The sequence below is a fragment of the Micromesistius poutassou genome (genome assembly GCF_964030765.1).
Source record: "Micromesistius poutassou genome assembly, chromosome: 8".
NCBI classification, from domain to species: domain Eukaryota; kingdom Metazoa; phylum Chordata; class Actinopteri; order Gadiformes; family Gadidae; genus Micromesistius; species Micromesistius poutassou.
The window spans coordinates 656,703-684,291 of record NC_140278.1 but is presented as its reverse complement, the minus strand read 5'-3'; the positions used below and the strand labels follow the sequence as shown (position 1 = coordinate 684,291).

General features: G+C 42.2%; 1 protein-coding gene across 1 annotated transcript; it reads left to right on the top strand.

The window, feature by feature from the left end:
- Positions 1–941: 941 nt before the first annotated feature.
- pde11al (phosphodiesterase 11a, like) lies at positions 942–24,739 on the top strand (the record flags this gene model as incomplete). Its single annotated transcript, XM_084471832.1, has 21 exons — positions 942–1,715; positions 2,425–2,583; positions 3,365–3,454; positions 3,703–3,843; positions 4,357–4,421; positions 5,295–5,415; positions 5,572–5,647; positions 5,745–5,812; positions 5,911–6,003; positions 6,492–6,542; positions 6,729–6,875; positions 7,207–7,314; positions 8,815–8,924; positions 8,997–9,087; positions 12,441–12,541; positions 12,688–12,765; positions 12,856–12,919; positions 13,348–13,422; positions 14,313–14,396; positions 14,510–14,609; positions 24,651–24,739. 21 exons carry the CDS (start codon positions 942–944, stop codon positions 24,737–24,739), a joined length of 2,685 nt encoding a protein of 894 aa, XP_084327958.1.
- Between the last annotated feature and the right edge of the window lie 2,850 nt (positions 24,740–27,589).

Below are 27,589 nucleotides of genomic sequence, written 5' to 3'. Positions count from 1 at the left end.
TGTTTTATAATTGAATGTTGTGTTGAGAATAGCCCGCTTGAATTCGCAGTGCCTGCACTTCGCCTTTGGTGCAATGATGTGATTGTTACCATGGAGCCAAGTGGCCTTGGGTCTATTCAAAGCTGTCCAGAAAAAACAAGACAGCAAAAGCTTCTTTCACACAAGTCTGCCGGTCTGTCTGTATGCCTCCTTGACAGCATGTTTGTCTGTGTGCTTTCCTGCCTAACCTGTCCGTATGTTTCCCTTTATCACTCCAGGCAAGCTTGCCTGTCTTCCTGACTAGTTTGCACAGTTGCCTGTTTGTATATACCTGCCTGCCTTTTCTCTGTATTTCTCTCTGTCTGGTTCACTCTCTGCCTGTCTCTTTGCCTGTCTGTCTCTCTCCCTGCATGTCTCTCTTCCTGCCTGTCTCTCTCTCAGTCTGTTTTCTTGTGAGTTGTATCTAGGTGGAACCGCTGTGAGCCTTGACACAACCGATCCCAACCTGATTTGAATATACTCAGCAGACTGTCTTTCTTGGTTTGAAACAGAATGCAACATCAAATCTCTCTGCACTTTTTACTGGAGCCCAGAGTGTCTCTGGTGGAGCCTATATAAAAGAGCCAGTGAACAGCCAGCCCTGCAGTTTGTTCTTCCACTTGGGTTGTGCCTCCAGCTCTCAATAGTGGACTACTGGTCAGGTGGGAGTGATTTACAGCTGTGAGTGACTAAGTATTCTCGTCCAAACTCGGATAAAACTCGAATATATGTTATTCATATATTTGTTTTATTTCTAGGCGGATAACAATGTATTGGCTTAGGTGGAGAGCAAATGCATTTATTATTTTCGGAATCGGGACTTTCCTTCTCTAAGAGCCTGTACTCCAACAGCCGCATACAACAAGTTGGGTGTTCCGTCTGCTCCGCTGGATCTGTCTGCGGTCCTCTCGAATTATTACACCATGACAACATTTGACTTTTCGGATGTAGAGGCTTTTCTGGACTGCCACCCGGATCTCTTTGAGGAGTATCTTCTCCGAAAAGGTAAAAGTGATGCCGTTGGCAGGTGGTTAAAGGAGCACCAGCCGTCCAAGGGTTCGACGTCCGAGGAGAAGCGCGGCGTTCCCAGGGACCCTCTCTGGTCGAGCAACCCGGACGGACTCCGCCGCAGATCCTCCCACATGGAGCTCAGACGGAACTTTGCTCGGTCCAAAGCCACCACTGCCCACAGAACGTACGACGAACACGTAACTCTCAGCGAACACGAGTCTCAGTCCAGCATGAGACGACGTGCACTCTTGCGCAAAGCCAGTTCCTTACCTCCGAGCACGGCGCACATCCTGAGCGCCCTGCTGGAGTCCCGGGTCAGCGCGCCCCAGTACGCCTCCAGCGCCATCGATTACAAATACACATTGAAGGAAACCAACGAGCGGGAGTTTTTCCTGGAGTTAGTGAAAGATATTTCCAATGATTTGGACCTGACAAACCTAAGTTACAAAATACTAATCAACGTATGCATCCTGGTGGACGCAGACAGGTGTTCTCTGTTCCTGGTGGAGGGGCCTGCGCACAAGCGGACTCTGGTGTCCAAGTTCTTCGACGTCCATTCGGGCACCACCGTGCGGCCGTCCTCCAGCACCGTCAGCTCCAACGAGGTGCAGGTTCCCTGGGGAAAGGGCATCATCGGATACGTGGCCGAGCATGGAGAGACCGTGAACATCCCTAACGCCTATCAGGTAAATCAACCCTCATTCAAGTGCAGATTCAATGTCAAATGACACGATTTATAGATTGCTTCAAACTAATAGTAAAAAAAGCTGGTCATGCCGACATGTGGCATGTTGTCGTTGTCACGACCGTTTCAGATACAAAACCTCCTTTTAAATGGTATTTAAAAACTTAATCTCGAGGAAATGGAGCGAGCACTCTGGGTAATGCAGCAATTACTGTATACAACAAGTAAAACAACAAGTAGGCCTATATTCATAGTGTAGTCATATTATACAGCGAGTACACTGGTTGAATATTTGCTGTGGATCCAACACACACACACACACACACACACACACACACACACACACACACACACACTTCGGGGGTGTGTGTGTGTGTGTGTGGGTGTGTGTTCATGTTGTTATTGTTTTGTGTGTGTGTATGTGTGCGTGCGTGTGTTCATGTTCATGTGGTTGTGTGTGTGGTTGTGTGTGTGTGTGTGTGTGTGTGTGTGTGTGTGTGTGTGTGTGTGTGTGTGCGTGCGTGCATGCATTCATGTTCATGTGGTTGTGTGCGTGGTTGTGTGTGTGTGTGTGTGTGTGTGTGAGTGCGTTCATGTTGTTTTGTGTGTGTGTGTGCGTGCGTGCATGCGTGCATTCATGTGGTTGTGTGTGAGTGTGTGTGTGTGTGTGTGTGTGTGTGTGTGTGTGTGTGTGTGGGTGCTCCTCCCAGGACCACCGGTTCAGTGATGAGATTGACAGGCTGACGGGCTACAAGACCCAGTCCGTCCTCTGCATGGCCGTCTGCAACAGTGTGGGAGACGTCATCGGTGTTGTGCAGGCCATCAACAAAAACTCTATCGGCACCCCCTTCACTGAGGACGATGAGAAGGTAAGCTCCCCGTGTGTGTGTGTGTGTGTGTGTGTGTGTGTGTGTGTGTGTGTGTATACATTAATATACACTGCACCATATTATCCTTATGTATTATCTTCAATTTGAATATTGTTAATTATTCATACTTATGCTAACTATTCTTGGTATTATAGTTTGACTTCCCAATGATGATGATTTAGGTTGATAGTGAAGCTGGCCACGGAGTAGTTGCTGTCAATATTTACCAGCAATTCTTCCAGCAGCAAGAGATTGCTGTTCTAGACAAACAGCAAAGAAAATTTTATTATTTTGCTTACAAGGGAAATATGTTTGATTATAAAAATATCCATCCCTGGCTATTTGTGCATTGAAAAAAACAAGTCATTTAGTTTATGCCAGGAAGCACCGAATTCTATACCACACTTTTCTTTTTAATTCTAGGTACCATTTATACCAACATGACCACAAGGGGGCAGTCCAAAGTTGCTGAAAATAATTGATTCTGTTTGTTAACTAACCCAAAAACTACTTCACAATACACACTTCACCACACAAATGTTCTTTGGTGCTCTTAAAAGTCTTATATTTGTTTCATATTGACCTGACAGACCAACTAACAAAAAAAACTGAGAACAGAATGCAGTAATTAATTCATACATCCATCTTGCTTGAAATCAAAAATTAATGAGACCTGAAATACAAATAAATCTGTGAATCAGTGTAGAAAAACAATAATCTTGAATAAGGTCTCTCTTTCCGTTTGATGACTAATCTCACTTACTGTGGTTTGTGTCTCCAGGTCCTTGAGATGTACCTACCGTTCTGTGGAATATCTATCTCCAACGCCAAGCTGTTCTCAGAGTCCCGCAAGGAGTACGAAAGAAGCAGGGTGAGGCATCTGAAACTAAGATATAAAACTCACATTTGGATTAGAAAATAACGTAAGAATATCTGGTTTATCATCCGTCAAATGAGAATGCTGCCCACATAAAGTCACTTGAGAAGGTATATTCAGTGTTCCCACCAGTCTGCCAGTCTCTGTGAACATGACACTGCTGCCCCAACATCTTCACCTCTTTCCTCTAAGGTCCAGAGCAGGTTAATATGGGCCCTTTTGTGTCCAACCTCTCCACTAAGGCCCTGCTGGAGGTGGTGAACGACCTGTTTGAGGAGCAGACGGACCTGGAGAAGATAGTGAGGAAGATTATGCAGCGGGCCCTGACTCTGCTGCAGTGTGAGCGCTGCTCTGTGCTGCTGCTGGAGGACATCCACTCTCCTGTAAGACCTTCTGACTCAGAACACTCTCCTGTAAGACCTTCTGACTCAGAACACTCTCCTGTAAGACCTTCTGACTCAGAACACTCTCCTGTAAGACCTTCTGACTCAGAACACTCTCCTGTAAGACCTTCTGACTCAGAACACTCTCCTGTAAGACCTTCTGACTCAGAACACTCTCCTGTAAGACCTTCTGACTCAGAACACTCTCCTGTAAGACCTTCTGACTCTCAGAACACTCTCCTGTAAGACCTTCTGACTCAGAACACTCTCCTGTAAGACCTTCTGACTCTCAGAACCACCGTTTAGGGAGGGGCTATTCCTCCTCCCTTCTACGTCACAATTCGATTTGTCATTTGTCTTTTTTACGTTTGTTTATTTAGCGAATGTATATCTTTTACATTGACAGTAAAGTCATCGGGCAAACTCACATTAGTTTGATTAAATTTTCACTTTAGCAGACCACCCATTTTTGTGTTCATTTCAATGATGCCTTAGTGTGTGTTTTCCCTCTAGGTTGTCAAGTTCTCCAAGACGTTTGAGCTCATGTCGCCCTTGTGCAACATAGACCGCGACATCAGGTTGGTCTGTTAAGAAAATCAGTTATGAGCATTAAAGGAGAACTAAAAGAGCATTAAAGGAGAACTATGAGCATTAAAGAAGAAGTAAAAAAACAGACGAAAATGTATTTGATCAAGCCAGAGATCTGCACTGGCTGCCGGCGCTAAGGAATAGCTCTAATGCTAACCTATGGGGGCAAGCTCTTTATCTGCTTTTGGCGCCTCTAAACACACTCAGAAAACCATTCCAAGACATGTAACACAAGTTGGTTCCTTACGAGACACCACCGTGTTCGTTTAACTCAAACAGTGCACTCCCAGCCACTAGTCAGTGGCTGTGCATCCACGCGCATCCGTTCTGCTATCAGCTAGTGAGGGCTTTCTGGATATGTCAACAGGGTTCTACGCTGAGTGTTTACACGCAAAAACACAAAGTTTATACTGTTTCGCCACACTATTTGGGTTAAACGAACATGTGGTGTCTCGTAAGGAACCAACTCGTGTTACATCGGTCTTGGAATGGTTTTCTGAATGTGTTTAGAGGCGCTAAAAGTGGATAAAGAGCTTGCCCCCATAGGTTAGCGTTATAGCTATTCCATAGCGCCGGCAGCCAGTGCAGATCTCTGGCTTGATCAAATACATTTTCGTCAGGTTTTTTACTTCCCTCAATATGGGGTGACCCTCAGGAAAACGATAATGGGGTTACAAATCTTCAGAGTTCTCCTTTAAGCATTAAGCTGCAATTAAGGAAAATTACAGCAAATCGCCTATTGACATATTAAATGAATAAGCCAAACTAAGCTTCCTATAGTTAGAATGACTCAGTATAATTGCCTATTCTTGCCTAAAAACAACAACCACCCTATCTGTGTTTTCTCTTAATGGCTGTGTCAGCATGGAGAAGCGGTCATGTTCTGATTGGCTGATCAATAATAGCATTGCTGAGCTGGTGGCGTCCACAGGGCTGCCCGTCAACATCAGCGATGTCTGTCAGGACCCACGCTTTGACGCTGAGGTGGGGAGAAAAAAAACTCCAACGCATGGACGCTTTACTCTACAACATTAATGCATGCAAAATGTGTGTCTTATGATGCATTAAACAAACTGACAGAGACATGCATACACCGCACTTGGTTATGTGCGCTCTAGTGTGCTGCGCTGCTCCCTACAGGTGGACCACGCCTCAGGGTTCCACATCAGATCAGTGCTCTGCGTCCCTATCTGGAACAGAACTCATCAGATCATTGGTAGGTTGAAAAGCTATAAAAGCTCTTGATGGAGGAAATCCATTTCGCCCAATAAAGCAAATAAATGCCAGTCTTGAACCACATGAATAATTTGCAGGGGTGGCTCAAATCCTCAATCGCCTGGACAGAAAGACCTTCAATGATGCTGACCAGAGACTGTTTGAGGTGATAATACATGCCTCTATTTTACAAATGCAAAACCAAATGGATACTTATTGTCTCTCTTATCTCTTATCTTATCTTTCTTTCCTCTAATTGTCAAGGCGTTTGTGATCTTCTGTGGGCTTGGAATCAACAATACCATGATGTACAATCAAGTGAAGAAGACGTGGGCCAAGCAATCTGTAGCATTGGATGTGAGCCTTTTACCATCAAGAAAAAAGAACTTAACTAAAACATGTCACCCGACAGCATTTGACATGTTTACGGCATTCATTAGTGCCTCTGTTTGCTTTACTGGCCTCAGTCACATTACCTCAAACAAACAGAGCTCTGTCTCGCTGCCATCAATATTTCAGCCATTGTTAATAATTCATTTTAACATCATGTGTGCAAGCTACTCTGCTCAAGTTTCAGCAAAGTCAGACTCTTCAGCCACACTGTGAATTCTCAGCAGATTTACTTCTCTTCAACCTGAAATAATTAATCGTATCTTTTGTCAAGCAGTGGATTTTAAGGGCTATCCCATGTGTGGAGCAGGAGCATTGTCAACGATACATAAACATAAATAATGTGACACAACATTCAATTTGTAAAGGAATTAATGGATGTTAAACCCCCTAACAACACAGCACACATCAAAATCAGTTGTCTGTGGAGATTTGATGAGCATATCTATTCTCAGATGCTTTCCTACCATGCTACCTGCTCCAAGGTGGAAGTAGACCGACTCAAGGTAATATTTCTGTTGTTTTGTTGTTTTTGTTAATATAAATAAATGTGTTACACGCATGCATTGATGACATCCTGAGACCACAGAATACTATATTCTCAATAACATGAAAACATCTTCAGTCCCTCGTAGTGTTGGGATCAGTTGGTTCATCTTGTTTTGACCCTTGTTTCCCTCTCCTCCTTTAAGGCAGCCAAGATCCCTGTGGGTGCTGAGCTGGGCATCGATGAGTTCCACTTCAATGACTTCTCTTTGGACAACGACGCCATGATCACCGCCTCGCTCCGGATGTTTCTAGAACTTGGTGTTGTCCAAAAGTTCAAAATTGACTATGAGGTGGGTCACTTGGATTTCCTGTTTGTGTATTTAGGGTAGCAGGGTATTGTAGGGGACAGGGTCGTTTAGTGCCATGGATGCTGTAATCCCAGCTGAAAGTTACTGGGTTCGATCCCCCAACATGTAGACATCCCTGAACAAGTTACCATACCCGGCTATAAAATGACCTGTAGGAATTCAAGAAGTTACTATGAAGAGTAATAAAAAGACTCAATATTCAATAGTGTAAACAAACATACTAAAGCACTAATATCATACCTTCTATTGTCTATTTATAGATGATGCTATATATACCTAACTAGGATATATCTCTGTGTCCCTGGGCTCTTAGGTCTTGTGTCGCTGGCTTCTGACTGTGAGGAAGAACTATCGCACCGTTGCTTATCATAACTGGCGGCATGCCTTCAACGTCGCCCAGTGCATGTTTGTCATGATCACAGTAAGTTCCCAGAGTCAGGGATACATTAACTAACAAAATGCAACCGGAAACAACACATTTGTAACTTAACATTTGCCTTTTTCACCAATTACTACCTTTGTATATTTATATAGCACTCTTAAATACAACCATTCATAGTGCTCACATTTTACAATTGAGCTCAATTGAGTCTGATTGAGTTCCTGATATTCACCTCAATTCACCTCAATACTAAAGTATTCAAAGTCAAAGTCACTTTACTTTGTCTCCCTGGGGAGAAATTTGTCTTAGGGTAGGGACATTTCTGCATCAATAACAGTAAAAACATACAACATACCACATGCAACAAAGGCATCCAGCCAACATACCATATAAGTAAGATGGTCAAAGTACAAAAAGTACAAAAATACAGTAAACATTTTGGTTACTGTGCCAATTGCCATCCATGTGCTTGTGCAAAAGAGCAATCCCACCAACATTCATTGAACATTAATTCTGTTCTACCTTACATGCCTTACACTCATTCATGCTTACATAATCATCCATTCATCCAGTTCATTATATATACATTAATTTATCCATTCACAACTTCCCATGCGTTCAATCCTAAATAAATATACATTAATTTCTCAATTTCTACACATGCATGCATTCAACCTTAAAAATAACATTGCTTCCTTCATTCAGTCATATGTAAATACACAAACGTATCCATTCAGCCCTAACCATGCATTTAATCCTAAATAAATATACATTTGTTGTTCCATTTATACCCATACATTCAGCCATGTGAATACAATACTTCCTTCAATCAATCATGATCACCGTTCTCCATTGATGAGCTTGATTGAGAGAGGGATGAATGAATGTTTATACCTGTTGTATTTGCACAGAGAAACCCTGTACCTCCTTCCTGAATTCAACAGTATATATTAAAACGTACTGTGTGTATATTCAGAACAGATGGGAGCTGTCAGATAAAATAGTCTGGCCTGACTTATTGTTGCCTGATCAAAGAGCTCCTGCGGGTTGAGAGGTACTGGTGGTACTGGTGGTACTGGTGTTACTGGTGTTCCTATCATTTTGCCTGCTGTCTTAACTAGGTTAAAGATCTGGGTTTTCGATTTGACTGTTAGGTTCCCAAACCAGCTGGTAATACCACACCGAGGAATAGAATCAATTGTTGCCCTATAGAAGATTAGCATGATATTTTTACTGACCCGAAACACTAAGTCTGCGCAAGAAGTGGAGGCGCTGATGAGTTCTGGCACAGACATCTGCCACATGTGCGCGCCAGCTCAGGTCACTATCTATGTGACCTCCTAGATATTTAAAGGAGGTCACCTGTATTGAGGTGTTTCAATAGAGAATGTCTGTCAGTAGTAGGGACTGCAGATGCAAATTAGCCTAAGGCTAACTCTAATGCAATGCATTAAATGGTTACATTATTTTTTTTAATTGCACATGGTCCCTTTCAAATCAAATCAAATGAAATCAGTAGCCGTCCAATGTGTGTTGAAGACGGCAGGCTTTCAGGAGGTCCTGACAGACGCAGAGACCTTGGCCTTGATGGTGGGATGCATGTGCCACGACTTGGACCACCGAGGCACCAACAACGCATTTCAGGCCAAGTACGCATCGCAGCAATGCAGCTCAAAGTGCTCGTTATCTCGGCATACTAAACTACGATGTGTATTCACCAGGACCGGCTCTGCTCTTGCTCTGCTGTATGGAACATCGGCCACCCTGGAGCACCATCACTTCAACCACGCAGTCATGATCCTGCAGAGCGAGGTCAGCACTTTCATCTTTTGCTTCTAGTATCGACATTGCTTGCGGAAATGTTGTCTACACTATATAAAGTGTTGGCTCATGTTGTTTAAGTTGACTGTAGGGAAAATATATGTCAATGTTGTTCTTTAATTAATAGAATAATGATTTCCACTGAGTTTTTCCTTTAAATAGCCATTGTTTCACACTATGTGATTTAAAAAACAAGGGCTGAGAGATTTAGGCAAGAGGGGGGTGTGTTATCCCCATGCTTACGACCCACGCCAACTTGATTTACATTTACATTCAGGGCATTTAGCAGACGCTTTTATCCAAAGCGACTTACAAGAAGTACATTTGTCATAAGAAGTGAAACAATATATCGCCGTCGGTACAGTAACTTGATGATACTTTTAGTACCGTCGTTGTGTAACTGTTCTAAACGTTATAATAAGCGATGTTGTGTATGAAATCCGCCACACACCGTAGCGTTATACTATAGGAGTCCGGGAGGCCTAACCCTCGGACACGGGTATGAAATCAATCGCTGCTCAGACAGAGCCCTGGAAGAGGTCGTCTGACGTCACCAACACAACGCCACCCGCCCTCGCATGCTGTTTTGGGGAGAATGACAAAAACATGGTATTTTACTCTTCTTTTCTCTAAATTGGGGACTGAGTAACAGTGATAAAATGGCATAGATTACTATGTTGACGATCATATAAGACCAATGGCCACGTTTCAAACAAACAAAAAAAGGTTTTGGGCTTCACTGGCTCTTTAAAGCTAAGACCATAGGTGGACAAAGTACTTGAGTAAAAAAGTACTCATGGTGGACAGAGTACTTGAGTAAAAGTTTAGATACCTAGTGTAAAATATCACTCCAGTAAAAGTGGAAATACTCCCTTTAAACGTCCACTAGAGTAAAAGTATAGAAGTATTTGGCTTCAAATGTACTTAGGTATCAAAAGTAAAAGTAATTTGGTGTAATGTAGTTCCAATGTTCTTTATACACTCAAATCATTTAAGTTAAAAAAAAACCCACTAACACCACTCTAAATACAATGCTTTCTATTTGTGATATCTGCTACTGATATTATTTGAAATCATAAGCATAACATCCTAAATGGAAACCACATGGTTAGGAATTAACAGGATGGGGGAAAACACATTAGACACATTTTTCTTTAACAATATTTATTGTTTGAAGAAATTACTCTTCAAGTTTACTAAGGATGTATTTTTTCCATTTACCATACCAAACATGACTCCTTACTACACAGGCAGAGTAACACGGCCACTACTTCAAATAGTTAAATATGGCCATGGGTGCTCAATTTCAATATCTGGCGCTTCTTCCATTATTGTGTGTTGGCTATAAACGTCAAACGTGACAGCGAAATTCTAAGGCTAAACAGAGATACGAGGATAGAAGCAAAGTTGGGAGAAACCCGCTCAAACTGCACGAATCACGAACGACAGGTTTTTGGACCGCAGTGGAGTAAAAAGAATGAATTTCCCCAACGAAATGTAGTTGAGTAAAAGTATAAAGTCTCACAAAGTAATGCTACTCAAGTAAAGTACAGATACGCTAAAAAGTGACTTAAGTACGGTAACCAATTACTTGTACTTAGTTACTGTCCACTACTGGTTAAGACAGAAAAATAAATGTGTGAATCTCTCGCTCGTCACATAATGGTTTATTTTTCATAATAGCCATGAAGTATTTATATTTTCTCTGCAATGCATTTGTATTCAAGCCCATCGATTGCCGTGATTATAGAAAGGCCTTATGTAAGAACCACACACACGAGCCACACACACTTCTGCTTTGCACTCATTTGCATATTTCCTTTCACTTGAAGACTAGTGTGGTGTGTGCGTTCTGGGCTACTGTAAGAACATGGCAGGGCAACATGGCGGGTGGAAGACTGTACTGTACTGTACTAGAGATAAAGGGCTCATTTTGAGGTAATCATCACATAACAATTCTTATTTTCATGGGATTCATCTAAATTAAAACATACTTATGAATATCATATCCAAGTCAAGCCCGCTCCGCTAGGTGCTGCTATAAGGTACCTTTGAGGGTGACCTGCTTCACGGAGAGGGAACCCAAAGTCACTGCCCACGTGGTTCTTGGATTTATATGATTGGCAACACTTTGTCAACATGCCATTTGTCAGTTACAAATATAAGACCATCATTCAGAGAAAGGATCAAATCCTTTGTTTTTGCCGGTCTCTGCCACAATCCACTCTGCTTCGACCTAGCTACAACTATTTTCACAAGGCTAGCGTGCCTTTATGTATACTCAGCATGAAGGGACACCGACGTGTCTGCTTGTGTGTGTGTGTGTGTGTGTGTGTGTGTGTGTGTGTGTGTGTGTGTGTGTGTGTGTGTGTGTGTGTGTGTGTGTGTGTGTGTGATGGGGGTTGATTTGATGTCCACGTGGGAGGGAGGGTTAATCTTCTCAGACACTCTTAGTGAAACCCCACGGTGTGCGGGGAACTTCACACACAACATTGCTTTTTATTACGCTTGAACGATGGCACAAAAAAAGTATCGCAAAATTTGAATGGGTCGTTACCATGGGGATAACAGGCCCAACAGACCCATCCTAGAACTCTCAGCTAAAAGTAAAAAAATGATATCTCATGTTATTTGAATTCAAGCTGAAACATATACTTTCTTTTCTTTAACTGAATTTCTCGACCCTGTTTGGGGGGTCTGCGTCGTGTCTGTTCTGGACTGACAGGTGACACTATCCACAATGTAGCCCTATCCAAACACAGACCAACAGCTGGAGAAAATGGTTTTAAATGCATCTCTACAAAGTCATGAGCATAGTCCATGTGATATTTTACAATCTAAGGTCCTGCATCAAAGTAGTTTGTTTGCAAAGGAACTTAAGGCTTATTGATGATAGGTTCCCTTGTCCCTGGGTGCAGGCAGATGGGCGGTGTGTACAAGCTAAAGCCTTGGAGCGCTCCACCGGTCAGGGAGGCTAATGAGGCCGGGTTGTGGCTGGTGTCGTCCAGACCTTGATCACCAGGCACTGGGGTCCATATGGATGTTCTTCAACTGGAGGCAGATAATCTATACATTTGGCTAATTAACATTGCTATTGGGAGACCCACTGACAGTGAACAATGAATCTCCCCATACGATAGTAACAACGCCTTGTGGGCATTGGTACTGCTTCCTTCTTCCACCTGTGCCTTAGTTCTATGTATATGTGTGTGTGTGTGTGTGTGAGTGTGTGAGTGTGTGAGTGTGTGTGAGTGTGTGTGTGTGTGTGTGTGTGTGTGTGTGTGTGTGTGTGTGTGTGTGTGTGTGAGTGTGCATGTCTGTGTATATGTGCTTTAAAACCACAGGGCCACAATATCTTTGCCAACCTCAGTTCCAAAGAGTACAGCAACATGATGCAACTATTGAAGCAGGCCATCCTCTCCACAGATCTCACTCTGCACTTTCAGTAAGATACAGAACCAGCCGAGAGCGCAGTCAATGCATGAGGAATACATTAATTAAGTGTATGATGGAAGTATTCTATATAATTCTCTATAATTTCTTATTTCTAATTCATCTATTTGTTTTACTTGTGCCTCTGTGTTTAATAAGGCGAAGGAGCAAATTCTTTGAAAGTGTGCTATCTGGAGAATTCAGTTGGACAGACGACGTGCACCGGGAAGTGCTCAGGTCTGCCTTCTTTCTCAAAGAAAAAGTTTTCTTAAAGTTTTCTTAATAAAATTTTGGGAGTTTGGGAATGAACATTTGATGTCTGAACAGGTCAATGTTGATGACAGCCTCTGATTTGGGTGCAGTCACCCGTCCATGGGCAATATCCAAACAGGTTAGTCATGCCAGTCTGAAATGTAATACTATACACTGTTAACCCTTAAGACATGTTCACAGATTGATCTTGCATGATCTATTTCAGTGCTACATTCAACTTCACTATCATTTAGTTGAACTTCACTCATGGTATTTATCATGAATAAAAGAGTAGATCCATCATAAGAAGGAGTAGTGATTCAATAAATTACAAACAAACAAATCATTTCTTACAGTCTATGTATTTATCATCTTCATGATGAAGAACTCTCTTATGAACTCCCTGTTGTGGTCTAAGAAGTGATCACAATTAATCACAAACCATGTAATACATGGGACTTTACTTCTCCTTTCTGGTTTTCATTTCCCCTTCTTTAATGTCTTTATTTATGTGCTTTGTATCGGAAACAACAAGACGTGTGTGTCTGTTTGTATGGATGTGTTCAGGTGGCAGAGCTGGTGACCAGTGAGTTCTTTGAACAAGGAGACAGGGAGCGGTCTGAGCTGAAGGTCACTCCTTCGGTAGGAACGGCCTCTGATACTTACATGTATATCTGACTTTAATATCTTTCTTCACATTTGTCTGAACTTATGTTACTTCTATACCTTCATGCTTAGATAACGTAGCATAAAGGCCCATTCATACCTCCGGATCCGGACGGAATTTGTCCGTCCGTACTAAACGTTGTCTCCGGGACTACCCTTCATACCTCCGTCCTGTTTCAGCGTTGTTATGGATGTTATGCAATACATCCTCTAGAGGGCAGCGACTGTCGTGTCGCAAATTACCGGCATCGACAATCGCAAACATGGCATCTGTAGAGGAGATGATTTTGCTTTGTCATTCAAAATCGTCAAAAAAAGGCGCACAAAGTGTACGCGGCGGTGCCATGTGACACCCCTCACCAACCCGCAGGTTCTCTGCTCAAAAAAAGCTTCATTGGCATGAGAAATATACATTTGCATTGCCAAAGCAGGTGAACAATAAAATAAAAAGGTCAGGTATATAGTATAATATAAGTATAAAACGTTAAATACAAAATATATATACATATCAGATATTATAGGCCTACTACTCTCTCTCTATTTTCACGAATGGTTGGACTTCTGCCTCTACTGCCGCCTCGCTCTCTGGTGGTAGTGCTCCGGTTCGTCCGGATTCGTGAGCTCAGAGGCGACGGACCCACTGCAGACGAAACGACCTCCGGGACCGGACGGAAGAATCCCTATCCGTGTTTACCGTAGGGTGTGAATGGGCCTTTAAGCTCTTCCTGAGATCGCCAACAGTGATGAATGCACACCAGCTCTTGATTCGTTGTGTCCTGCATTCGATAATCCAGCTGGAGAACAAGCAAATGGGATTATTTTTATGTAGACGTATTTTTATGTAGATGCTTCTCCATTCTGTGTAGGCTATATTTGACCGCAATCGCAAAGACGAACTCCCTGCTCTACAGCTGGAGTGGATCGATGGGATTTGTAAGCCGTTGTACCAGGTACAGAATTAAAACACGACGATAACACTGCTGTCAGGCAAAATGCTAATATTGATCAAGGTGTGTGGAGTCCAGCTCCCCGTGGATGAAGTGTTGTACTGGTTTTTCTCCAGGCGCTGGTTCAGCTGAACAGGAAGCTGCAGCCCATGGTTGATGGAATAGACGCCAATCGAAGGAAGTGGGAGGAACTTTGCTCATCCTATCAGCAGAAACGTACATTATCAATACCAGATCTAAGCCCAGACATCAGTCCTAAATTGAGACACGATTTAGAAAAGACAAAGCAACCTGATGTCAGCGATAGCAATTCAGCCGAACAACCAGAGTCCATGTTCAACTGTAAATATGATCAGACGGAGTCCAGACCAGTGGACAGCACTGTGGAGGCAGCAGGTAACAACGTCTGTGTTCATCTCTCTCCAAAGAGAGAGTGTTGTCTAAAATAACTTGCTGATTCTTGACTCAAGGTTCCTATCCGATATCAATATCATCGGACTCCAGTAAAATAACAAAATGAATGGTAAAATATTGATCTTACTTGAGAAAAATATAATTGCTTTGATCTATTGTGAGGCTAGAGTTTCCTAAATATCTGTCTATTTAAGCTATGATTATCCTAAATCGATACATCTATCTATCTATCTATCCAGCGATTTATCAATTGATCTATCTGTCTGTCTATCTATCTATATATCAGTCTACCCATAAATCTGTTTGTATGAAGCACAATTGTTGATACCAAAGATAAATTGGTTGTCATGGAAACTGCCTCAAAAATGCTAAATTCAATGCCTTCACTGAATAAAAAGGAATCAGTATGATTTCTTTCTCTCTTCTTGCACTGTTTTCTTTATTTCTTTCCTTCCTTTATTTCCCTGATCCCTCTATCTTTGAATGCTTAACGAAAGAACCGCTCCCTCCTGAATGTCTTGTATGCGTTCTTACCTCAGTAGGTGCCAACATGTTTTGCATGCCGTTGCTGTTGAATTTTTACACAGTACACCATCAATTGCTGTTCAGTTATTCTGTGAAGTGCACGTGTGTGTCTCAGAAGTGTCTTGTTAAAGGGGCTGCCCTTGGTCCATTTGCATGTTTGAATAAGCATTCCGAGAACGTCTACTTTTACAAGACAATGAAACCAGACATTTTGTTACTAATCTATAGGCCTCAATGAGAGGAACTAGCTTGACATCCTCAAGAACATACCACCATGTAGTGGTTCACTGGTCCCCTATATATAATTGGCACTAGTTTGATTGTACTTTGATTGTTTTGCAATTTAAATAAGGTGGCATGTTGATATGATGTATGCTGATATGCTATAGAAAATGCATGAAGTATGGGTTCAAATGGGACCTTATTACCCTGATTGCCCTGAGAGATTTTCTTTGCATGATTGTGGGAAACCCTCTCAGAATGTTCTCAAACTACTGTTGTTGCAGTTAAATAATAACTGAAAAATGTGTATATTCACAATTCTTTCTTACATTAGGCTCTATATTTCTGAAAGATTGGCATTTAACTTGCAATTTATACAATCACCTCTTAAGGCTTATGAGCTGTTTCTCTTACTGGGTTTGTGAATAAATGCCCTGGCATGAAAAACTGATGATAAATTGTTGTTTGCTTTTTAAACAGGTTACTAATTTATACTTATTGATTTAGTTTTTATATTATTTATATAATATAAAATTATATAATATTATATCATGGTTTATATATGATAATATGTTATATTATAGCATATCGTATTATATTATATCATGATATGGTCGATTATATAATATGATATGATGTTATGGTATATTATATTATTCTGTGTTGTATTATATTAACTTATAAGGGTATAATATGTCATGGTATATTATATCATATTATATATTTTAACATTATGGTTTATTCCATTATATTATTTAATATTGTACTATATTATATTATGGTATATTCAATTATAGTATATAATTATATTTTATTATGGCATATGATGTTATTGTTTATTATATATCATAAAGAGTTATTTTATATTATGATATATTATTTTATATAAAATGATGCTATTTTAGGTAAGGATATATTATGTTATTGTATATTATATTATATATTTTTAATTTATGGTATATTATATTATATTTTGCTATGTTATATCATGTTATGATATCTTATATCATATTCAATTATATTCTGCTATATTATGTTATGATATATTATATTAGGCTATAATATGGTATATCATGTCATGATATACTATATTATATTAATTTATATTAGGGAATATTATATTTTGCTATGGTACATCATGTTATGATATCTTATAATAAATTATATTATGGTATATTATATTATGGTATACCATATCATATGGTATACCATGTTATGGTATGGTATATCATGGTACATCATGTTATGATATCTTATAATAAATTATATTATGGTATATTATGTTATGGTATACCATGTTATGGTATGGTATATCATGGTATATCATGTTATGATATTATGGTACATTATGTTACGGATATTATGTTATTTCATATTTTTTATGTTATGGTACATTATATGATATTATTTTTGATATTATGGTATGTAATTGTATATTATATGATATTATTTTATGGTATATCATTATATTATATTATGTAATTGAAGATATATAATATGATATAATATGATATAATATTATATTATGTTGTGGTATAGTATATTATAAAAATGGTATATTATATAATAATATAAATGGTAACTTGTAATGATGGGTCTGGGGGGAGTTTCATCAGTCAGCGATGGTAACAAAGACAGTCCAGAGAGCTGCTGTGGGGAGAGTGTTTACGTATTCATACAGTCTCTTTTACCCTCTATTCATCATGGTGAGTGTTTGAGGTTGAGGTGAGGCAACAGTTGCAGGTGCAGAAGTGTGTGGAACTCACTCACTGAATTCACACACACACACACACACACACACACACACACACACACACACACACACACACACACACACACACACACACACACACACACACACACAATCACACACACACACACACACACACAGCCACATAAATATAGACAGTCGCCAACCACCCAGCCATAACCATAGCCGTACTCTATAATTTAACGTGGACTGAGTTTGTTCTCTGCAGGGTCAATGATCTGGGGGGACACGGCGGGGGGGGGGGGGTGGGTGTTCGTCTTTGATCTCCCTCTACCCTCCTTCCTATCTGTATCACACTTTCGCTCTCTCTTTTCTATCTCTCACTCTGTCTCTCACTCTCTGTCTCACTGTGATGTTTTATTCCAACCATAGTTTATCTTTATCACTGTCCAACTCATTTCCACATATCCTGTCTGATGAAACCCGTCTGACGTCCCCCTCCTCATTCTGATGCTGTGTGTATGTATATGTATATATGTCTGGATGCAGGATTACCTGTTGAATAGTGTTGCATTTCTAATGCAGGCTGAGAACCTCAGTATGGCTATGGGTTAAAGTCACTCAAGTAAACATCATTGTAATGCTATCATTATATGTGATATCAAATGCCTTTCCTAATCATGAGCCCTCGTCCCTATGTAGTCCCTATAGCCACTTGACAAACCACACAATAACCAAAGCGAGCAATGCAAATGTGCAAGCGTATAGTACACCATTAATATTAATACATGTTCTCCATACAACAGTGGCAGCAATATAACAGGGATCGTTTGGTTTTGCTTCAGTATTATTTATAACAATATCGTGGGAATGTTTTTTTAATGAGAAAGCATTGCAACACTGCATCTGCATGATGGTTTAATTAATCCCTGTGACACCAAGACACCAAGGTCCCAGCTCGGACACAGTACACAGGACTCTCAGTACACAGAGCTGTCCTTTAAGGTGACACTAACCTGTGCAAACACCCTCCGGAAACACCCTGCACACACACAAATGTATGAGAATATGAGAATATTACACTTCTTTACTACTGTTCCACCGTAATACCAGATAGGTGATCAATGGAAGCAAAACTACAATAACAAAATTGAAATTGAAAAATAAAACCCAGAGGATTCCTTTGTGACTATACACTAAAGTGTAGTGGATTCTTGCCTCTTGAGTCACGATCGACCAAAATGGACTTAATAGGCTGTTCTTCATCTACGAGTGGCTGTCAAGTGACCCAGCCAACTATTTTTTATTAACCTTTGCACTTTTAAAACTTTTCATCATGAATTCATTTTTGACCTCTATGCATATTTGTCGGTCAGGGCATCAAGCCAGGGGATAGGCACACCTCTCTCAGAGACAGGCTAATCTGATCAGAGCATAAGACCCACAAATAAATCTGTATTTATCATATAGTTGACCCCCCCCCCCCCCCCCCCCCCAAACATTAGTTGAATGATTTGGAGAGTAGAGCGGTTCCAGAACAGGATTTGGGATGATTCCAAGCGAGAGATGGGAGAGGAAAGGGAGGGAGAAGCTTGTCTGGGTTCTACTGTCACATGGGCTGGATGTGGACTGAGGATTTCCACCCGGCTTCAGATCCTATAGAGCCCATAAGCAGTCACTGCTGGAGAATGAATATGTATTGTGTGTGTGAGATGAAAGACACCCAAGGCCCCGCTCTGTACATTCTCTCTGGGGGCTGTCAAAGGGTTGGGCTGTTTGGAAAGACATTTCTTCTTCTCGTTCACGGATATTGTAGAGCCGGGCCTGTCATTATCAAAGCCTCCTCGAGTGAGTTATGTGATATCATGGTCAGTGGAGTAAAGATAGATGGTTATAAAGTTATTATTGTGTATCAGTTTATATTTAATAATTATGACGCATTACATTTACCTGATATAATAGTTAAATGATTTTTATTTTGTAAATGAAGAAAGTATAAATACAGTTGTATTGACATAATATACTGTATTTCTTTCCACTAAACCACTCAATTTGTTCTTTGGGCTATATTTAGTTCTCAGGTCTTTTGGAACCAAATGAGAGCATAACGCTGTTCTGATAATTTATAGTTCAACTGCTTCTGAGATCAAAATGTTAACATAGAAATAGCACAAGTATTTTTTTAACTATGCCATTGGGACTTTTGGCCCTTTTGATCTTTGAAAAGCTTGGAAAAATACATACTGACTTTTTGTTTTCCCCCCTCTAGTGGTGAGAAAGGAAATGGAATAAGGTCATTCATAGTCAAAAAAGGAAAGAAGCAGAAGAATGGAGAAAAAAATAAGCAAGATCAGAAGGGGGGTGACAGAGCAGGGCGGAGTCCTTCAGTGAAAAGCTCTTTGATTTTGTCTGAATGATGTCAGGTCTGCCATCATCATGTTTTCACACCTGATAGAAACAAGAACCCATGAGTCCATGAACTCTAAGAGAGTAGGAACTCTGCTAGACAACCACTTACCTCAGGACCTACCCACCACCTGTTGGCCATCACACGACTACATTATTACAGTTTAGAACATTACAGTCAGGACTGATGCTAACCTAAGTTTAGAAAGTAAAGTCCTCTCCAGATACTAATGATATGTTACAATAGCATCCCTCTGATAAATATACAGTGTTATTACATGAACCCAAAATAAATGAGAAATCTGCTCAACTGAATTATAATAGTAAGTCATGATATGAATACTGATCATTAAACAATTATGATTAACTCCATATATATTAATGTTTCTTGTTTTATCAGCATCCTCATGAGTCTGAGGGCATCACCCATATATTTTGTTTCACTAGATGGTAAAGTATCAAAAATATATATGCTTAGAAATCTGAACTCTCTCAACACAACAGTTAGCTAAAACCAGAACTATTATTTCAGAGAGCTGTAGTTCCACACATCCTAGTCTTGCCTCAATGTGGGCAGTATAAGTATCTGCCATTCATTCCAAACGACGCCTTGGCCTTCCTTGTACGAAGAGCAGAGCTTGGGTCATCCTCCAGTTGCACCAGGCATAATGAATGGGATTCATGGTTCATAAATCCTGCAGACAGATCTCCACATTCCCAGCATGCCGGAGTCAAGGTTCGAGTTCACAACAGCAGCGAGCAATGATTGTTATCTGATGGATTTAAGGTGACCCCAGTGTATTTCATGTGTAGATATACAAGAGAGGTGCCATGTTGTGTACATCAATGTGGTTCACAGCATTGATTTACACTGATTTTCATGGCAAGCAATCATACTCCACAATACTTCCAAACTCACCCCAGCTCCTCTGTGCCAGAGTCGGTGGGAAGGAAAGTATTTGCTATTTGCAAATACTTGCAAATACTACATTTGTTTAGTTTGCTCTTGGGGTGGATTAGGGCTGGGGGAACCAGTTCCCCTTTCACAGAACCAGAGAGCCAGAGGAGGAGGGGCAGAAGGAGGAGAAGGAGGGGGAACAGGAGGAGGTGGAGGAGAGGATTTTGGGGAGTCCAAAGAGGCTCTTTTAAACATGTCACGGTGTTGTTCACCGTCAGCACAGTTTGAATATCTCAGAGCCTGCGTTTCTTTGACGAGTCCCAGCTGAGGAAGAGAAAACACCAGCAGCAGGCCCTGCACTCGCTGCTTCATTTCCTGGCTGCTAAGGGCCTGTTTCCTTTGCCTCAATATGGCCTTTAGCTGGTGGGAGGTCGGGATTGGCACAATGTCACCCCCACAGTTTCCCATTCCTTCGCCAAGTTGACTTTCTCTCAACTCCACGACCCCCAGGCAGCTGTTCTGCTCCTCTGGACCCAAGCTGTTTCCAGATTGCCCTCTGGGTTATTAAGAACTACACATTGGAGAGTGGACTATGTCAATCTTTTTCACATTTTGTCAGGTTCTGACAGTCATTTGGAAAACAAAATTTGAACATGTTGTAATTTGTGTTTGTGTTCTAAAAAGGTCCACTCCTAGCATTTCTTCAAAAGCTACTTTTTGGCATGCCTTTGATTGGCACTGCTGAAAATTTCAAGTCAGGGTGTTAACCCTATCCCATCTATATTAATATTGTGTATACCACTATTATTTTCCCTGCATTGCGTATAATAACATTAACCTATGAGATTATCTTGGACCTAATGATTGTAGTTGCTTGCCACTGGAGGAAAGGTCTTTCTATTTTGCAAAATAAGATGCTATTATGTCTCCAGGCAACTTTGATTCTTCACCTTTTGACCCGGTCCTTTCATAAATAGAAATAAGTGCGTCTGTCCTTGGAAATTGCAGTTGGATCTGTGTGGCCTCTGATGTGCTGATTTTAATGATATGGTAGTTAACAAAACTCATAATAACCAAACTAGATATCTTGTCAGCATGTCAAGACAGAAGTAACTCTATTGGTTCTGATCCGCAGTGACACTAGCAGATGAGAAACATGTTGATGCTGTGGTGTCTTTATGGTTTTGATGTGCGAAGGGCTGACAAAGTATAAAAGTATACACGGCAATAATACTTTATTATGTACTGTAGGATAATCTCAGCTCAAAAAGATACATTCAGTGCTATTAATGAGACATAAATTAGTCAATGTGACGTTGAACTTGGATTGCGAAATGTTCTTTTCCATGTTCAACGTTTGAAAATAATCTGATATCATTATGGACTCACTACCAAATTATGACTTATTTAAAGGTCCCATGGCATGAAAATTTCACTTTATGAGGTTTTGTAACGTTAATATGAGTTCCCCTAGCCTGCCTATGGTCCCCCAGTAGCTAGAAATGGCGTTCGGTGTAAAACGAGCACAAGGTGTTCCGCCTTTGAAAAAACTAAGCTCAAATGCGCTGATTTGGAATTTTCCCTGTATGTCGTCATACGGGGAAATGTTACCTCCCCTTTCTCTGCTTTGCCCGCCCAGAGAATTTGTTATTATAACACTTCTTTGTTATTTGGATAACCGTTCTGCTGTTGGTGTTATGGCGTATAACACGCAACACAATAAGAAAAAAAACACCAACAAAAAATCCTTCATCCCTTCTGCAATAGCCCTACTGAACAGCACAACATGAACACCAGTCAGCTGATACCTCAACACCCATGTCTTGTTTTTATGTTTGTGTGACTGTTTGTGACTGGATTTGTGACTGGAGCCATGTCAAAGAAAAATTTCTGTAACCCTCGGGTAACAGACAATAAAGTCTTATCTATCTATCTATCTATCTATCTATCTATCTATCTATCTATCTATCTATCTCGGCCATGGTTGAGAAGGAATTTGGGGAAAGGAACTTTGGCTTCGACACCCTGAAGTACATGAACCGCGACATGGAGGAGAAAGGGTTTGTTGTCCGCGATTGTCTCCCGCCGGAGCTCCGCTGCCCACTACCCGCTGCGGGGCTCGCCGGAGCAGGGCTCCGGCAGGAGACAATTGCGGTCAACAATCCCTTTCTCCTCCATGTCGCAGTTCAGTCTACCTCAGATTGATGTGGAAGTGGAAGAAACAGAGACGTCGAAGAACCCGACGCTTGAGATTCATAATATCGTCTGGAGGCGCACACAGATTTTGGCCGTGATAATATAATTATTATAATTATATGATATAGATATCTATGAATAATATGATAATATTTATATATAGAGCTCCAGGACTCCCGCCGGAGCACCCGGAGTGTTCTAGAATATTTACAGAACACGGCCAAAAGCTGTGTGCACCTCGCCATTGCGATACATCCACTGTAAACACTAGCGCATGGTGCCGTGGCCGCAAGCTGCTCAGGGCCACACCCCCACCCTCCACCTTGACCCGCCTCTAAAAACGGCACGTTTATGGAGAGCTCATTGTGGGACTGGCTCATAGTGGCTGTAACTCTGCACCAAGGCTGAATTTCTTGAACATCTTCAAGTACTGTATTAGGGGCCCACTAACACCTATATAAAAGCATTCATAAAGTAGCATGCCATGGGATCTTTAAATTACTGTGTTCCCTGAAAGTGGCCTTTAGGAACTGTGTTACCTTGTTAATTTCCGGGCCTGCCGTTGGACTGATACATTGTTCCCAGCACCTCTGAAAAGACTTCTGAAAAGACATTATATACTTCCTCCTCTACCCAACACTGCCCATGCAGAGGAAAAGGAAAGCATCCGGGACGGTGCAGGGGAATGACTCAGAGAAGGAGGAGAAAAGGGAAATATTGTATTGGGTTCTAAGACATCCTTCTCAACCATCTGCATCTGATGGGTCCTTGATGATATAAAGTACTAAGCTAAGAGGCATTGGGAGTTAAACCACCAGCTGTTAAAGAGGAGGATACCCTGTCTTCTGACTTATTTCAATCATTCATAACGTGATTGTGGTGTACAGTAACATTGACATTCTTTAACTTAAGCTCCCCTCACTGCTTGTTTAAATGTATTATAGATGCATTTCTATACCTTATAATTTCTTTATCTTATATTTCTTTACCTGAGCTATTATTGCATGTATAAAGAGCACAGGTCACGGTGGAAGATATAATTAATAATGTGTTGATTCTGTTGAAGTGAATTGATATAAACATGAATTGATGAATGTGCTTACTTAGTGACAATTATATAAGTGTTTATTAGTACTGTCTTGTAGCCTGGGAACCAGATACATCTGCAAGGTCATGTTATATTAACACATTCAGACCTGCCTGTCACTATCTTGCATGATCGCATAATAAACACCAACAATGTAGTATGCATCTATCTCTCTTGGATCAAATAATAAACCCAGGCTGTTTGAAACATCTTCTCAACGCTAAGTGAACAGATCTGCTGCATGTGGAAGATCAAATAAAAGGTTTTGATGATCGTGTCTCTCTGAAATTCATCATGCTTTCTTTCATGAGTTGTAGCACCAGGCAGTGCACCACCCGTAGGGGTAGGGAGGCGACCCTCTTGTCCACCGGGGTAAACTCCAACCCCGCGGCGCTCAGCTGGAGATTCATGAGTATCCTCACACCCGCCCGGCACCTCACGCCCTGGGCAACTCCAGAGAAGTAGAGTCCAACCCCTATCCAGGAGTACGGCTGAGACTGCGTAGAGGTAAGCCCCACCAGATCTAATTCGTAGTGCTCCACCTCCCTCACAAGTTCCGGTTCCTTTCCCCACAGTGAGGGGGGACATCCAATGACCTTATTGTCCCCTGTCCTCCAAGGTGGGATGTGTCTAGGTGTCTAATGCATGTAGGTAGGTGGTCTAGTTGCTGTGATCCAGGATTCTAGAAACAGGATTCATTTGTCAGAGAACCTAACCCTAACCCTACTCTTCCTAAACACATTCTCTGTTACATTATCACTTGAATCTGTCCATGTTCTGTCCCACTTTGTACTACAGTCTTGCCCTCTGCCCCGTCTCAACACATGCACTTCCTGGAGATCTCTGTCCCTGTCACCTGCACTGTCAAGATGATCCACTGGTGCTGAGAAACATACCAACAATCCTGTTTTGTGCTTGTTTTTATGAAATATCTGTATTAACTGCATGATAGAAGCTTGGCGAGCCGCGCAATGAATAACACTACCCTAGAGGAGAACCAGACCCTTAACCCTCACATTAGAGAACCAGACCCTTAACCCTCACATTAGAGAACCAGACCCTTAACCCTCACATTAGAGAACCAGACCCTTAGCCCTCACACTAGAGGAGAACCAGACCCTTAGCCCTCACACTAGAGAACCAGACCCTTAGCCCTCACACTAGAGGAGAACCAGACCCTTAACCCTCACATTAGAGAACCAGACCCTTAGCCCTCACACTAGAGGAGAACCAGACCCTTAACCCTCACATTAGAGAACCAGACCCTTAGCCCTCACACTAGAGAACCAGACCCTTAGCCCTCACACTAGAGAACCAGACCCTTAGCCCTCACATTAGAGAACCAGACCCTTAGCCCTCACACTAGAGGAGAACCAGACCCTTAGCCCTCACACTAGAGAACCAGACCCTTAGCCCTCACACTAGAGAACCAGACCCTTAGCCCTCACACTAGAGAACCAGACCCTTAGCCCTCACACTAGAGGAGAACCAGACCCTTAGCCCTCACACTAGAGAACCAGACCCTTAGCCCTCACACTAGAGAACCAGACCCTTAACCCTCACACTAGAGAACCAGACCCTTAGCCCTCACACTAGAGGAGAACCAGACCCTTAACCCTCACACTAGAGGAGAACCAGACCCTTAGCCTTCACACTAGAGAACCAGACCCTTAGCCCTTACACTAGAGAACCAGACCCTTAGCCCTCACACTAGAGAACCAGACCCTTAGCCCTCACACTAGAGGAGAACCAGACCCTTAACCCTCACACTAGAGGAGAACCAGACCCTTAGCCTTCACACTAGAGAACCAGACCCTTAGCCCTCACACTAGAGAACCAGACCCTTAACCCTCACATTAAAGAACCAGACCCTTAGCCCTCACACTAGAGAACCAGACCCTTAGCCCTCACACTAGAGGAGAACCAGACCCTTAGCCCTCACACTAGAGAACCAGACCCTTAGCCCTCACATTAGAGAACCAGACCCTTAGCCCTCACATTAGAGAACCAGACCCTTAGCCCTCACACTAGAGAACCAGACCCTTAGCCCTCACATTAGAGAACCAGACCCTTAGCCCTCACATTAGAGAACCAGACCCTTAGCCCTCACACTAGAGAACCAGACCCTTAGCCCTCACACTAGAGAACCAGACCCTTAGCCCTCACACTAGAGAACCAGACCCTTAGCCCTCACACTAGAGAACCAGACCCTTAACCCTCACACTAGAGAACCAGACCCTTAGCCCTCACACTAGAGAACCAGACCCTTAGCCCTCACACTAGAGGAGAACCGGACCCTTAACCCTCACACTAGAGGAGAACCAGACCCTTAGCCCTCACACTAGAGAACCAGACCCTTAACCCTCACACTAGAGAACCAGACCCTTAGCCCTCACACTAGAGAACCAGACCCTTAACCCTCACATTAGAGAACCAGACCCTTAACCCTCACATTAGAGAACCAGACCCTTAGCCCTCACACTAGAGGAGAACCAGACCCTTAACCCTCACACTAGAGAACCAGACCCTTAACCCTAACATTAGAGAACCAGACCCTTAACCCTCACATTAGAGAACCAGACCCTTAACCCTCACACTAGAGAACCAGACCCTTAGCCCTCACACTAGAGAACCAGACCCTTAACCCTCACATTAGAGAACCAGACCCTTAACCCTCACATTAGAGGAGAACCAGACCCTTAGCCCTCACACTAGAGAACCAGACCCTTAACCCTCACACTAGAGGAGAACCAGACCCTTAACCCTCACACTAGAGAACCAGACCCTTAGCCCTCACACTAGAGAACCAGACCCTTAGCCCTCACATTAGAGGAGAACCGGACCCTTAACCCTCACACTAGAGAACCAGACCCTTAGCCCTCACACTAGAGAACCAGACCCTTAACCCTCACATTAGAGAACCAGACCCTTAGCCCTCACACTAGAGGAGAACCAGACCCTTAGCCCTCACACTAGAGAACCAGACCCTTAACCCTCACATTAGAGAACCAGACCCTTAACCCTCACACTAGAGAACCAGACCCTTAACCCTCACACTAGAGATCCAGACCCTTAGCCCTCACACTAGAGGAGAACCAGACCCTTAACCCTCACATTAGAGAACCAGACCCTTAACCCTCACATTAGAGGAGAACCGGACCCTTAACCCTCACATTAAAGGAGAACCAGACCCTTAACCCTCACACTAGAGGAGAACGAGACCCTTAGCCCTCACACTAGAGAACCAGACCCTTAGCCATCACACTAGAGAACCAGACCCTTAGCCCTCACACTAGAGAACCAGACCCTTAGCCCTCACACTAGAGGAGAACCAGACCCTTAGCCCTCACACTAGAAAACCAGACCCTTAGCCCTCACACTAGAGAACCAGACCCTTAGCCCTCACACTAGAGAACCAGACCCTTAACCCTCACACTAGAGATCCAGACCCTTAGCCTTCACACTAGAGGAGATCCAGACCCTTAGCCCTCACACTAGAGGAGAACCAGACCCTTAGCCCTCACACTAGAAAACCATACCCTTAACCCTCACACTAGAGAACCAGACCGTTAGCCCTTACACTAGAGGAGAACCAGACCCTTAACCCTCACACTAGAGGAGAACCAGACCCTTAGCCCTCACACTAGAGGAGAACCAGACCCTTAACCCTCACACTAGAGGAGAACCAGACCCTTAACCCTCACACTAGAGAACCAGACCCTTAACCCTCACACTAG